A 13,886-nucleotide genomic window follows, 5' to 3' on the forward strand; every position below is an offset into this window, starting at 1 on the left:
ACGCGATGAATCCTTTCACAAGGTCAATTTATGTAATTGTACACGTCAGTTGGTAGTTGGTGCCTATGTCAGCTCACTGCTGCGGCTTTTTAGCTAAATGAGTTATTCGGCTTACTGCTTGTGAAGATCAAACATAAGTTATAGATCAGAGGACAAGAAAAGGATAAAAGAAAATTTTAGGGCGTGCTTGCAACATGAGATAGGGGTAAGGTAATGGCCTAACTAGGCCTATAAAAATTGTAGCCTACTATTGTTGCAACATCGCTTGAAAAACTCAAAAGCTAAGCTGAAAACTGATGAGTAAAATTGAAGATTATTAGAGTATAAAATCTAGCCTAGGCTACTGTAGTCAAGTCACATTTTGAAATTTCGAGTTAACCCTAAGATTGGGTAGATTGCTGTTAGTCCAGACCTGCTCAGAGTTGTTTCAGCTCTTAAATAAGCTCCATGCGGTGACTTTATGACCAACTTCCAAGTGGTGCTTTATCAAAAGAAGTTGAAAATCATTGTGCTAGATCTGTGACTTTTGCATCACAGCAGATTAGCAATTGCATATACGAGAAAGATTTTTATTTCATCCGTCGTGAGAATCCCAGACAGCAAATTATGATTGCAACGTCTGTAGACGTTGAATCAATGTAAAAAACGACAAATTTGCTGTCTGGGGTAGTAGGCCTTCTGTACAGGTATAATCCAAACGAAAAAAACTATCATAATAAAAAACTAAATCTCACAACAGACATAAGGCAGCAAAAGACTATTGAAACTGAGACAAAGCTTTAAGATGAACAATGATTTCTTTTCTGAGGAATTTTTAAAAATAAAAAATGAACAGGATAAATATTGTGGGAGGTGGTATAAGTGGTCTGGGAACAGCAATGTGTCTGTCAGAACGCTTCGAAGACAGTGACATCACAATAACATCATCTGAATGGTCTCCAAACACCACAAGGTAAGTCTAGCTCACTAATGAATTATTATATTGAAGAGAAATTAGCGCAATTATCAAAAACCTTTTTAGAAGAGAAATACAGCTATACTGAAAACAAGAAACCACTTAGCCGACGTTTTCTATAAACACTACGAAAGTCCTTAGGTTTTGCTTCACTTTCTAAGGTTGATTTTCAAACAAATTGTGGTATCCTTTATAAGTGTAGCCTATAATATTACTTATTGAACCCCAGGACCGGATTAAGCCTGAGCGCTGCCCTAGGCAGATACGAAAAGTGCCGCCCCCCAAAAAAAATTTTCGATGGTGCGCTACGATTTATATTTTCAATTCCTTACAAAAAAGTTATTTGCACTGTTTATTTGAATACATCAATGAATGTCATTGTATAATGAACTAATTGTTTAAAATCGCTTCCTGCGGGCTTTTTCTCTTGCAAACAAATCAATAATTTCTTCAAAGTCTGTAGAAACAAGTAAAGATGAGTTAATCTTCAAAAATGTGAGATCATTCATGGTTTACATACTTTAAGCATCAAGGCAAGTACAAAAAATAACCTGCAACTTTTCCATCAACCTAACATTGGCTACTAGGGTTCTTTAAATTTACTAACAGTGAAACAAACCGAACAAAGATTAATAAAAATTGCACAGACAAACCCCAGTCCTCCATAGCCTACTAAGCGAGACAGATAAATAAAAGAAGCGCTAAGCAGCACATATTGTTGAAAACCAATCAAACATGAAGTACTCTAGGGGCGATGACTTGCCATACATGACTTGCCGCACTGCTTATAAATGTGTGTGATGTGATAACATATTTATTAATTCCTATATATCTGTTGTGAATTATTATATTCACGTACAGTATTATCAATGTAATATATTGGTATATTTTGCCGCCCCCAATAATTTGCCGCCCTAGGCAACTGCCTACTCTGCCTACTGCTAAATCTGGCCCTGTTGAACCCTGTTATTACATTACAGTGATCATGGATTCGGCATTGTCATTTTACGAGTTTTTGACATTACGGATAATTCTTCAGTGTTGGATAATGTATTAAAAACAGTGGAGTACTGCCGGAAGATGAAGAGGGTGGAAGCGGAGAAAGCTGGAATAAAACTCAGGGAATCAGTTCTTCTTTCAAGCAAAACAAACAGAGGAGGTAAGAAGAAAGATTGAAGGAAAAACATGCTGCATTTGGCAAGACAATTTGCCTAGTCCTTTTAGACAATTGTCTGCAAATCTTGAATTAATGTAGGCCAACAATGGATCTGATGTTTTGGCTGGGAAGTGTTGAGTAGCCGAGTTCAACTAGGGGAAGGTGGGGTTAGTTGAGTCATGTTTCAGATTTTCCCTTATATTTTTTTATCTATTGTAGATACACCTATGAAACTCTAAGTAAAACAAAGGTAATGAAGTATGCTTGCTACTACCCATTTATCAAAATGCTATCTCATGTTTAATTGCCATTTTTATTACCTCAAACATACAGCACCGTTTGACTCAACCAACCCCGCAGGCAGGGTTAGTTGAGTCAGTGGGTGGGGTTAGTTGAGACGCAATGACATTCATGAGATGCATAACTTTTTGGGTCTATATTAGGCACCTCCCCCATCTGGCACCTCTGATCTATACCCTCAATGAACGTTTATTGTATTCAGGAGTGGGAAATAACCTACTTTGTACTGTGGGCCACAAGAATTATTAACAATACCAGGCGGGCCACATGACCCCAAATTCCCCCCTTTCCACAGTCTTTTTCTGAAAAAAGAGTCTTCACTGCAACCAGACCCAAATGTTTCTCGGTTATTTTACCCGACTTAACTTTATGTCGTTTCTCTAAGAAAATAAAAATAGGTCTTCACCGTAACCAGGCCCTAATTTCCCTCGATTTCGCCCTACTTCATGCCATTTCTCTAAAAAAAAAGTCTTCATACCTCCTAGACCCAAATTTCACACATTCTATCGAAAGTGACGTGAAATCTAATACTTTTCATGCTTCTCCCGCGGGCCACATTGTATTGCTTCGCAAACCAAATTTGGCAAAATTGGAAGTATTTCCATTGAAGACACATAAGTGGTCTCTGAACTAGCTGAATTTCGAGCAGGAGTTACGCTGGAACAAGCCTGATGTGCAGCACTAATGTTGGGTGTTTCGAAGGTTGCGGACAACTGATCCGCGAGTTCATTGATTTCTGAAGCACTTCAGCTTGAATCCCAACACGTAACTCTAAAGGTCGGTTGGTCTTTTCTGATGGAGCAAAATCTATGTCAGTGAAAATGTCTCTGTACACAGGATATATCCCTGTTGTCTCAAAACCGGCAGCAATATTTTTGTGGGAAAAGGCATTTTCATAGGCTTGGTTTGTAATGCCAGCCACATCATATATACTACAAACCTTTCCAGGATTATTTATTTGCCAGGAACTCAATGCTCTGTTGTAGTAGGCCTTAAACAGGCCATACACAGCCCTGTCCAAAGTCTGTAATTTATGAGATGTGTTAGGGTGTAAAACTAAACAGAAAAGTAGGCCTAATGGACAATTTTAATCAAATAATAGCTCATTTTGTCCAAGTAACTGATTTAATAATGCGCGTTGAGCAATTCAAATTCAAAAGTAAGATTTCAGCAGCCTGCAACTTGAGGTAGGGTTAGTTGAGTCACTGCCTCAACTAGCCCTGCAGCTATTGACTCAACCAACCCCAATCCTTCCCCGTGACAATTATTGAACATATTATCTATACGTAAAGCTTTATCGGTCTTACACAAATGTACTGTGCTTAAGATAGCTATAAAATATATGAAACTTTGACGCTATGTTCGCTTACGCCTAGCATAGCTTCAGCATCCCAATCGACTTTGAGCTGAAAATATTTACTTTTTAGTCAAAAAAATGGCATTTTGCTGACTGTGTAACCTGTATAACTTGCACGGCTGCTAAAGCAAGATGGACGCAGTTACCCATAATGCTTATTGTTTCTAGCAATTAATCTTCACGAAGTCATGCTTGGTTAGTCAGAAAACAATGGTGACTCAACTAACCCACTGACTCAACTAACCCCACCTTCCCCTACAAATGAAAAGGCGAAACGAACTCATCAACAAGTCAGAGAAAGAGATTGCATTCACGACGTAGTAGGGAGTTTTCAAACTTTTTTGGACTATGGCCAAACATTTTAAGAATCTACTGCGTCACATTGATTTACTACGTTATTGGTTTTTTTGAAATAGGCCAAACCTTTTCGCATATTTTTTCTTTGAAGCTGTTAAGTTAAACAAACTGTAGGCTACATAATAAAAGATACTTAAAGTTAATTGTATTTTAGTCACTGCATGCCAGTAAAACATTTACTTTTATTGCAATCTAAATGATGGTGAAGGTAGATAGGAATAGGATCTCCTGTCTACCTGAATCTTCATTGCAAGAAGTTATTGTCACTATACTGTACTAGCCTATTGAGTAACTGGTTTAGACTTTTTTAGAGGCACTTTGATTTTAGACATCTGCCTCTTTCCTATTACTGCCAACGACTTAGGGGAGAGTGGGGCTAGTCGGAAAGATTTTTTTTTAAAGTAAAATTTAAAACAATTGGTGCATAACCTGACAACTTGAAGCGGCTTAAATTATCACCTATGGTGTCCTCTATCATACAACCAAAAATAAGTATTGAGTCAATTAAGCTTTTAATAAAAATTTAAAATAAACAAACATACAATTGATTTTTCAACTAACCCCATGCCTGGGGTTAGTTGAAAAACGTCAGTTTAATGCCCACCAATGAACTGGATACTATTTTTTCAACCAATAAACATTTACATGGGGTTGTAAGCAAATATGTTAACTTGCTTTAAAATCAAAATGCAATGAATTCTACATCAAATCATCGTAAAAACATTTTTTAATAAACGCATTGTTAAAACTTGTGATGCCGCATATATAGCACTTTCCAAGTTATTCAAATTAAAATTTTACAATGTATGTCTGCTTAAAACAAGTACATTGGAGCTTATACTACTTATTATCATACCACGACGATATACTCGTATCATACTACATAGTCATACCGTTATCAAAACATTGTCCAACTAACCCCACCCACTATTTTCCAACTAGCCCCATTAGCATATGACAAACTATTTTCCTAAAATATTGAAGTATGGTGCGTTGGACTAAAATTTGTTTATTTCTTAGTGTTGTAGAACACCTACAGCTGACACACACCAAAAAACTTCTGCCTATCTTTAACGATATCGACGCATAAGATGTTCTTCAATACGCCAAAAATTTTACTTCGAAAGTAAGAAAATAGAAAATTGTCAGCCAAATAGGTATACCTTGACTCAACAAATCGAAACTAACATGGATTATGTGTTTTTATAAACTACTTTACATGTTGGCAGTAAATATTTAAAAAAGTTATCGAGAGTTAAAAAAATGACCACTTTTTAACTAACCTCGCCTTCCAACTAACCCCACTCTCCCCTACTCGCCAAGCTTGCTGATTGTTTGGGTAAACTCTATTTTCACTGAGCGTCTCTTTGAAAAATCGGATTCCTCGAGTAACAGTCTGGTAGAATCAAAAACGTAAATGATTAGTTTATTAATGATACGTATCATATAATATTATGAGAAATTATACGAAAACTTTTAGAGTGTAGATAAATGGCTGGAGTCGTAAATGGTCCGATGATGAAGTGATTTAGGCTACGCAGTTAATTGTCGGCTGTTCATCATTGCCTACTGTATCACGAAAGTAAATGCTTCCTTCTAAACCAGGGGTGACGAACCTTTTTGCGGTCGCGGGCCACTTTGTCAATTACACATGAGTTATCGGGCCACACAACTTTTTAATCGTAACCTACTATGAAACCTTTTAGAAGCGTCTCAAGATATTATTCATTGAAAGTAACAAACGGCAGATCAAAGTAATAAAACCCACACAGTTGAAATTATCTTACGCAGAATCGAAACATACAACAGCAAAAAATAAAAACAAATCAACTTGAGCAAAAAGAATAGAGCAACAGTACGCACTTGCACTGATAATGACAACAGTTTAGTTTTCGAAGCGTTTGCTTTCATATGAGTATAATTTCTTCTTTTTTTGACTCTATCCTTTTTGCTCAAGTTGACTAAATGTTTCGACCATTATGCTCCGAAACAACAAATTAGTTAATCAAATTTCTTTTTCAAACAACAAACAAAAGACCATGCGAATCATATACAGCAGATGAAGCTATATAATGCAGCATTGAAGCATGAAATATTAAAACATAACATTGAAGCATTACATTTTTTTGCTTAGTGGGATTTTTCAAAAGTTTTTTACTTTTTTCAAATTATTTTGCGGGCCGCTCAAAATTCTTTGACTGGCCGTATGCGGGCCCCAGGTTCATCACCTTTGTTCTAAACAAATATGATACTTTGCAGCTTTGCCCTGGGCATGCAGCATTTAAATCACTAAAATTTTGCGGCAAACTTGCGAATGTCAATTTGAGGAACATTAGACTTCTGGTTGTTGCCAAATTTCAAACTTTATTATCCTATTTCAGCATTAAGCACGTTGCAATGTATTTGCATTTTGTTGCTTTTACCCTTTCTAGATCACTGCTATATTTGGCATTTGTTTTTTGCTGTAATTGTGCAAAATGAGCACAAAGCAGCGGCGGATCCAGGGATTGGGGCATTTCCCCTCTTCTTAAACCACAGAAAAGTAACTTTATTCATGGTGTATTGGCAAGGTTTGATTAATGTACCCTTACACATATATAATTGTTCTTTTGTTTAAACCGCCCCGTTTAATACGCTGGATCCGCTCCTGGCGCAGACTGAGTTGAACTGAACCTTTTTTGCAATCACGGACATTGGAAGACTGACATGAGAGCAGTTTGTTCCTCTACACCAGGGGTCACCAACTGGCGGCCCGCGGGCCGCATGCGGCCCGCCCCGTTGTTATGTGCGGCCCGCGGAAGGTATCAGCGTACAAGTATAACCAAAAGTACTTTTCTAGAGAACTTAAAAAGCATGAAGGCAAGAAATACTTTCCAAGAAGCATATTTTCGCTTTGCATACGATTCCTCCGACCGACCAAACAGATTGTAGTTCTAGGTGAGAGTCGCTTAAAGTTATTCCAATGCGATGTCCAGCCACATTGTTCCCAGGGCCGGATTTAGCTGATGGGGGGCCCGGGGCACTTTTAGAAAAGAGGCCCCCCGTACAAAAAAAATTTTGCGCCTACGGCGCGAAAAATCACCACTACGTCTACAGGAGCATTAATCCAGCACTGCACAGTATTTTGCGGAAACTTCAAAGGCTGAAAGAAAAAATAATAATACAAAATCACATTTTTTTTACGTAGGAGGGCCCTTCAAAAGTCGGGGGGCCTAGGGCACCTACATCCTCTGCCCCTCCTTAAATCCGGGCCTGATTGTCCCCGTGGTTGATTAAAGCGTTCCAAAACGATTAAAAAGTTTTCGAATTTCGAAAATGTCTGTTAGCATAGGGTTGTTTACTTTAAGTTTGCAAATGTCCTGTAAACACTAGTGTGCGATTCACTGTTATTGTGTTTCACGAGCAGTGTTCCCTTGTCGCAAGTTTTTATTGGCGAAATAGGTCGGTGTGCCAACTCAATTTATAATAAATTTGCAAAATATTATATATAAATTTAAAGACTTTTTCTGGTTGTAATAATACGAAAATATTTAGCTTAGTACTGCAAAATGTTGTTAATCAACAATTCTTGCCATGCTGATAAGCACCGCAAAGTGACAGTTGTCTATAATCAAACCAACTCATTGCTTTTTTAGAAGGAACACTGTTCATGAGTTAAGAAAGAAACGTTTTTTTGGTGATTTCCACAAGCGTTTGTTTCATGGTGCCTGGTTTCTTTCTCCCTGTTATTGGAGCCCATTTTTCGCTGATATGTTTGCAGGTCACTATTGTTGCCTGTATTGCGATGTGTCAAACATTTCCTTGTTTACTGAAATTGTTAATTGCAAGATATCTTTTGTAAAGCGAAGTGACAACACCACTCTTGCTTGGCGATGAATATTCTGATAAAACCGCTCGCCTCGCTATAAGTGGGGCGCAAAACAAGTGGCCTCGTTTATTAGGCATTGTTAAAAAAGTCAAGTGTTGTAAAAGGAGCTTGGCCTGGCAGTAGCTTTGTTCGATTAATTTTGTTGCTGCGGTATTCTAACATAAATATAAACAACATGTAACGCTGGATACTGGGTACAAAATGCGTTTCTAGTATAAGGGTCAACTTACGTGACATTTTATTAGTGCGGCCCGCCACAGCTCTCCTTAGTGCCAAAGTAGCCCGCATGCAAAAAAGGTTGGTGACCTCTGCTCTACACTGCATTCGCACCGCCGCATTATGCATCTTAGCCATGGCGTTGTATCAGCTTTGTAAGACCTACTACATCTTCGTTCCTTGCATCAGGCTTAGATTTTAAGTCTTTGTTTCTGCAGCTTCACTTTTGATCAAAACTGCGATTGGTCTACGCGAAGCGACAGAAATGGAAAGACAAAACCTAGACATTGAATTAAGTGAGGAGAACTTGCAAATTCTGTTTGGAGATGAAGCAGTGAGAAAGGAGACTCTTCATATAGATATTGGTTATTATTACATCATAGATACAGGACGTCACTTATCTTGGTTGACGCAAAAGTTATCATCGCTACGTCACAGGTATGTTACTTACCCAACAAATTAAGTTTGCAAATTCGTTTTTTAGCCTACTCTTAATGTACCGTATTGCATTAGTTGTCTTATAGATGCTTTGTGGGGGTTCCTTGGTAGCCTCCTGTTTACTATCTCAACTTTAGACATCTGAACTCTAGTGAGCGAACTGTAAAGTAAAGCTGTCTGTACAGGCTTGTTGAGAGGGTAATTTGGGCCTGATACCAATACGGTCCACCGGTCACTTCTAAGAAAAACGCAGTATATCCAGCAAATACAAGGTGGTTTCTTCAAGTTCCCGGACCTCTGAAGTTATCCCGGGTCCAAAAGTATCTCCTGGAGCTCCTTGTCAATGTTACTGTGTCTGTATCCAATAATTCGGAAGGCTGCAATTTCTTTGCATTGCGAATCGGTTCAAGTGAGACGTTGTTTCCAGTTCCCACGGTCCGGCCATTGAAGCGTCGCAGAATAATAGTACAAAAGTCAAAGCAACGGGCATTAATTGTATGTAGACTAAGTGGAATATAAATCTGCCCAAATATCTAAAAAATCTGCGGTAGACTAGGTTTTTTTTTTGGTAACAGCTATGCCAGTGATTGGTTATCTCTGCAAAGTAGATCCAGGTCATATGTAGGCCTGTAGTTAAACACTAGTCTCCATTTGCTTATGTCATACGCAGAGATGGCAAGAAGAGAGTTCATTTCGTCACCAAACAGTTATCAGGGCTGACTGACGTTGAGTCATGTGACCTGATAGTGAATTGTTCGGGACTGGGCTCCAAAGAACTGGCAGATGATCAATTTCTTGTTCCAATCAGAGGTAGATGAAAGCTACAATAATTTTTTTATTTTATAAATGACAGTGAGTCTACTTGCAGCTCATCACTGGCTTAAGAATGGACCTAAACAGCTTGCAAATCGTTCCTTTTTGCATTGACCAGCAATTTGACAACAATGTAAAACCTTGAGGTTTGCCAGCTGAGTAAAGAACTTTTTGATTTTTCAGGTCAATATTTGTCGTTGGAAGCTCCACAAGTTACCCGGATGTACATAGCTAATCACACTTTTCTAGTTCCGAGATGCAATGAAGTGGTGGCAGGGAGTGTATACCAGATCGGCAGAAGCGATCGAGAAGTTGACCCCGACGATACCAAAGATATTTTGCGACGAATCGAGGTTTTATGTCCCAAAGTAAAGAAAGCTCACATCCGAAAAATTGACGTCGGTATCCGGCCGGGCAGAATCGGAGGGCCTCGTGTGGAATTGGAAACTAAAAAGTGTGGTTGCTGCAGCAAACCAACCCCTATCATTCATAACTACGGTCACGGACCGCGCGGTATTGCGCAGTTTTGGGGCTGCGCAATGACAGTCACTGAATTAGCGGACACGGTTTTGTTACAAAAACCTAAACTGTAGGCCTAGTCCAACTCAATACACCATGAATTCCTAGGTGTACAACTGTACATGTCTAGCCTACACATTCCGCAGCTAGGCTGCCGTAAGGCCTAACGAGATTTTTATGTAATTGCAATATTAGCCTATTTAAGTTGCAGTAGGCTACCGTAGCCAATGTCAAAAAGTAGGCCTAAGTCATTTTAATTTATTGATGTTATGCTTTGCTGTAGCCTATGTTTTAATCAAGAATTTTTGTTGTGATTTGACGAATTACTGAAGAGTTAAGTTATTAATATAGGCTGCTGCTGTGGTTTCTATATTGAAAGCTCTACAAAAGTTAGAATGTTTACTGTTTAGCGAATAATTTAACTCTATAGTCTACAGCAGATCTAGGGGGAGGAACACTTGTCCCTCAAAGCGGATAAACAAACATGTAAATTTTGTAACTTTTCTCGCTCAATCACGTTTCCTTTAATTTAATCAGTGAAATAAAGCGCCCGTGTTTTGCATCTGTGGATAGGCCCATTAAAGAAATAATATTTTTCATATGCACTTCAAAAACTGTTGAAATGCTATAGCTTATTCAGACGTAGACACTAGAGATGCAGCAAACCCAAAATTTTTATCCGCACACCGCACCGCAACTGAATCACCTATCCGCACACCGCACCGCACACCGCAATTTATCTGGAACTTTAACACTGCACCGCACCGCACACCGCAAATTACAAAATTTTCAAAAAATGTTTTACGCGTTATTTTTTAGAAAGTCAATAGTGGCAAAAAGCACCCAGGGCATATAACTGGTACCGGTAACCTACCGGTACAGTTGTGCACTATAATGACTAGGCTAACCAGATCATATTCTCTTACCAGCAATGCATCTAAGTTCTAAGACATCATGCTTTTTCAAATAGAATGTTCCTGGATCCAGTATCAGGACTTTTGAACAGTTTTTGTAAGCAATAATGCAATTTTAATGTCAGTGGCTGTATGAACTACATAATAGGCCTACACAGACAGACAAGATGTCAAGAGTAAAACTTATAGCCTGAACTCACTAGGCTAACTGTTACAGTAACTAATGCGGTAGTTGCGCTAGGCCTATAGCCTGATAACTGAGCTTATCAGCTAGGCTATTAACCAAAAACACTCGTACAGCTTCCTCACAAGCCAGACCCAAAAACCCTGTCAACTGCAAGCCATTTGCATAGCTTTGAGCTTTCCAGCTTAAGGTTTCCGAAAAAAAAACTGATCCGTGTTTCCAGTTTAAATTTGAAGTTTCATAACTGGTTTTCTTAAAAAGTTGAAAGTTCACGAAAGTTTAATTTCTTGAAAGTTTACGCGGCAAGCGGCGCGGCACGGCTTTTCATTTCAACTTTCCACGCGGCGCGGCGCGGCACGCGGCGAAAAAGTCATAAGCGGCCGCGCACGCGGCGCGGCACGGCGCGGCTTGCATCACTAGTAGACACATTGCACAGTTGACTAACCAACTTACAGTATTCCTGTGTAGGAAGTGTGAGGTGAAATGTTGCCTACCTTTCATTACATCAGAAGAGACTGGTGGTGATTTGCTATGGAGGTGCGTAGGCTATGATCCAAACACATGTTTCAAACATAATATGCTCCAAACATTACCAAATCTGGTTTAAACGATGCGCAAATAATGAAAATTATAGTCAAGAAAAATCAGCGTTTTAGGAAGAATCTTTCTATGTCGTCCCCCCTGATCGCCCCCCTGCCCTCAAATTTTCTCTGGATGGGGGGGCAATGGTGCCCTTTTAAAGTCATGTGAGTTACTGCACATTTTTCAATATAACAATTTCTGCTATTTGCTTTTAGCCTAATTACAATCTTTCATTTTTGCCTCAAAATAATATTCACACACAACATTCTACATCACAGTAGATTACATGATGCCCTTCCGTGCCATTCTTATTTGTAGACCGGTATGTAGTTCTTGTAGCCTATCATTACGGTACTCTAGAATGAGCTATTGTGTAGGTCACAAACGTAATTTATTGAAAGTCTATCACTCCTATGCATCTTCAAAGATGGTTTTGTCACAACTATGTTTGATGTAACTACCAGCTGTGATAATCAAACGCCAATGATTCGAGGCAGCACTAACGACCGTTTTGCATTACATAGAACCATGGCCACCTAAAGATACGGCCTGATTTGTCACATTTTGCAGAAATTTCCAGGTTTTTCTAACTTTGGGCAAAGGTTTAAATAAATTATTCTAAAAATTAGTTTTTTACGCTTTCTTTACTGTTTTCCTCAGATGAAACAATAGGTTTTAACATCCTCACATGTTGAAAAACAAAGAAAATTTGATTTCGAAGATTTTAGTCAGACTGTTAATTTTTAATAGCAGTCTGATTTTGGGTTTTTCAACTTACTTTTTCTCATTTGCTATTGCTTCCCCAAGGCAAAAAAAAGTTTTATGTCATTAGGAAACCGCAAAAAGTAAAAACATCTCAAAACATGTCAGTCAAGCACTAGCAGTAGCTGTAATCAAAATCTGCAAAATGTGACAAATCAGGCCACATCTCCAGATGGCCATGATAGAACCAAAGTTAGGGCCGGGTGGCCCGGTATTGTTGATGGCTGACTTATGAGAAAAGAAGATGTTCCTCGTGATCTTGATTTTAGTTAGAAAAAAGATCTGAGTCATAGAGAATTGTAGGAAAGTTAAGGAATGATAGCCTATAAACCAGTGGTTCTTAAACTAGGGGCGCGCCCCCCTTGGGGGGCGTGTGACGCTCACAAGGGGGGCGCAAGAAATTGAAAAACTCTGCATGAATTATGACTAAAAATTTCTTCACAACTACGCTGGACAGTCGATTGTTGAAGATGAAAGTTTGTGTTACTAAGGCACAGTGTTTGTAGAGCGTGTTGTCACATCTCGCAGTCTTTGTGATGTTTTAGACGTTGCTAAATGTTTGCGCGACACCCTCTCGTAACACTACGGGTTTCTGACACAGCAGCCTCGAGCTTTAGTTGTAATAATAATGGCAATGACTGACCAACAAGTGATAGAGCTAGAAGTACAACAGTAGGTTATCCCCAACTCTACAATATACCATGCGTAAACTATTTTTTTAATTTTAGCATTGATTTAATTAGGTTTATTTTTAATTAATCAGTTCTATTGACATAAAATGAGTGGGTAAAAAAGAAAGTTATTATTATCTGAAGTTTGGCTTTATAGATGCCATAGTAAATGGCCAAGTTGTACAACAATGCGTCGCATGTTTTTAAAATTTGAGCAACGACTCTTTGAGACCAACTCGTTCGCAGAGTCATCTTGAAAAAAACACATTGACCACCAAAGTAAACCTTTAGCTTATTTCCAATGCAAGAAAGACTCTTTTAAAAAAATGAAGATTGTAAGTAACGAGTGCTTTCACCAATCGTCGTCGGCGGAAGTTGTACATTGTACAAGCACACTTCGGAATTTAGCATCGTCAAATTGGCCTATTTCGTGGACATTTTCGAAGCCCTTAATAATTTAAATCTGCTTTTGCCGGGCAAGAATATACTAACCGCTGTTACGGACAATCGTTCCCCAAATCAAACGTAATATAAAACCGTTATGGTCTACTGAACCTGGTGTCTTACGTCATGGAAATTGCTAAAAAATGACCCGAGATTGCAACATACTTCGTAAGACCTCTAAAACATTGCACAATCCTTTTCAACAGCTGTGCGAATTGGTTCACAATGTTTATCACTGTTACGTCACAGAAGCGGGTTATGTGCATTTGAAATATCTCAACTCAGTTTCGTCATTTTAGAATGGTCGTTGGAAAGGTTGGTCTGTTTTGCTTGTGCTTACCAACTAGACG

The 13,886-nt window shown here is 38.7% G+C and overlaps 1 protein-coding gene across 1 annotated transcript; it reads left to right on the forward strand.

Annotated features, from left to right (window-relative positions):
• The first annotated feature begins 736 nt into the window (after positions 1 to 736).
• LOC145769349 (D-aspartate oxidase-like) lies at positions 737 to 10,550 on the forward strand. The gene is made up of 5 exons (XM_082580960.1): positions 737 to 952; positions 1,936 to 2,114; positions 8,428 to 8,647; positions 9,318 to 9,457; positions 9,644 to 10,550. Exons 1-5 carry the CDS (start codon positions 828 to 830, stop codon positions 10,051 to 10,053), a joined length of 1,074 nt encoding a protein of 357 aa, XP_082437086.1. The 5' UTR covers positions 737 to 827; the 3' UTR covers positions 10,054 to 10,550.
• The last annotated feature ends 3,336 nt before the right edge of the window (positions 10,551 to 13,886 follow it).

The sequence above is a fragment of the Aplidium turbinatum genome, chromosome 4 (assembly GCF_918807975.1).
Source record: "Aplidium turbinatum chromosome 4, kaAplTurb1.1, whole genome shotgun sequence".
NCBI lineage: Eukaryota > Metazoa > Chordata > Ascidiacea > Aplousobranchia > Polyclinidae > Aplidium > Aplidium turbinatum.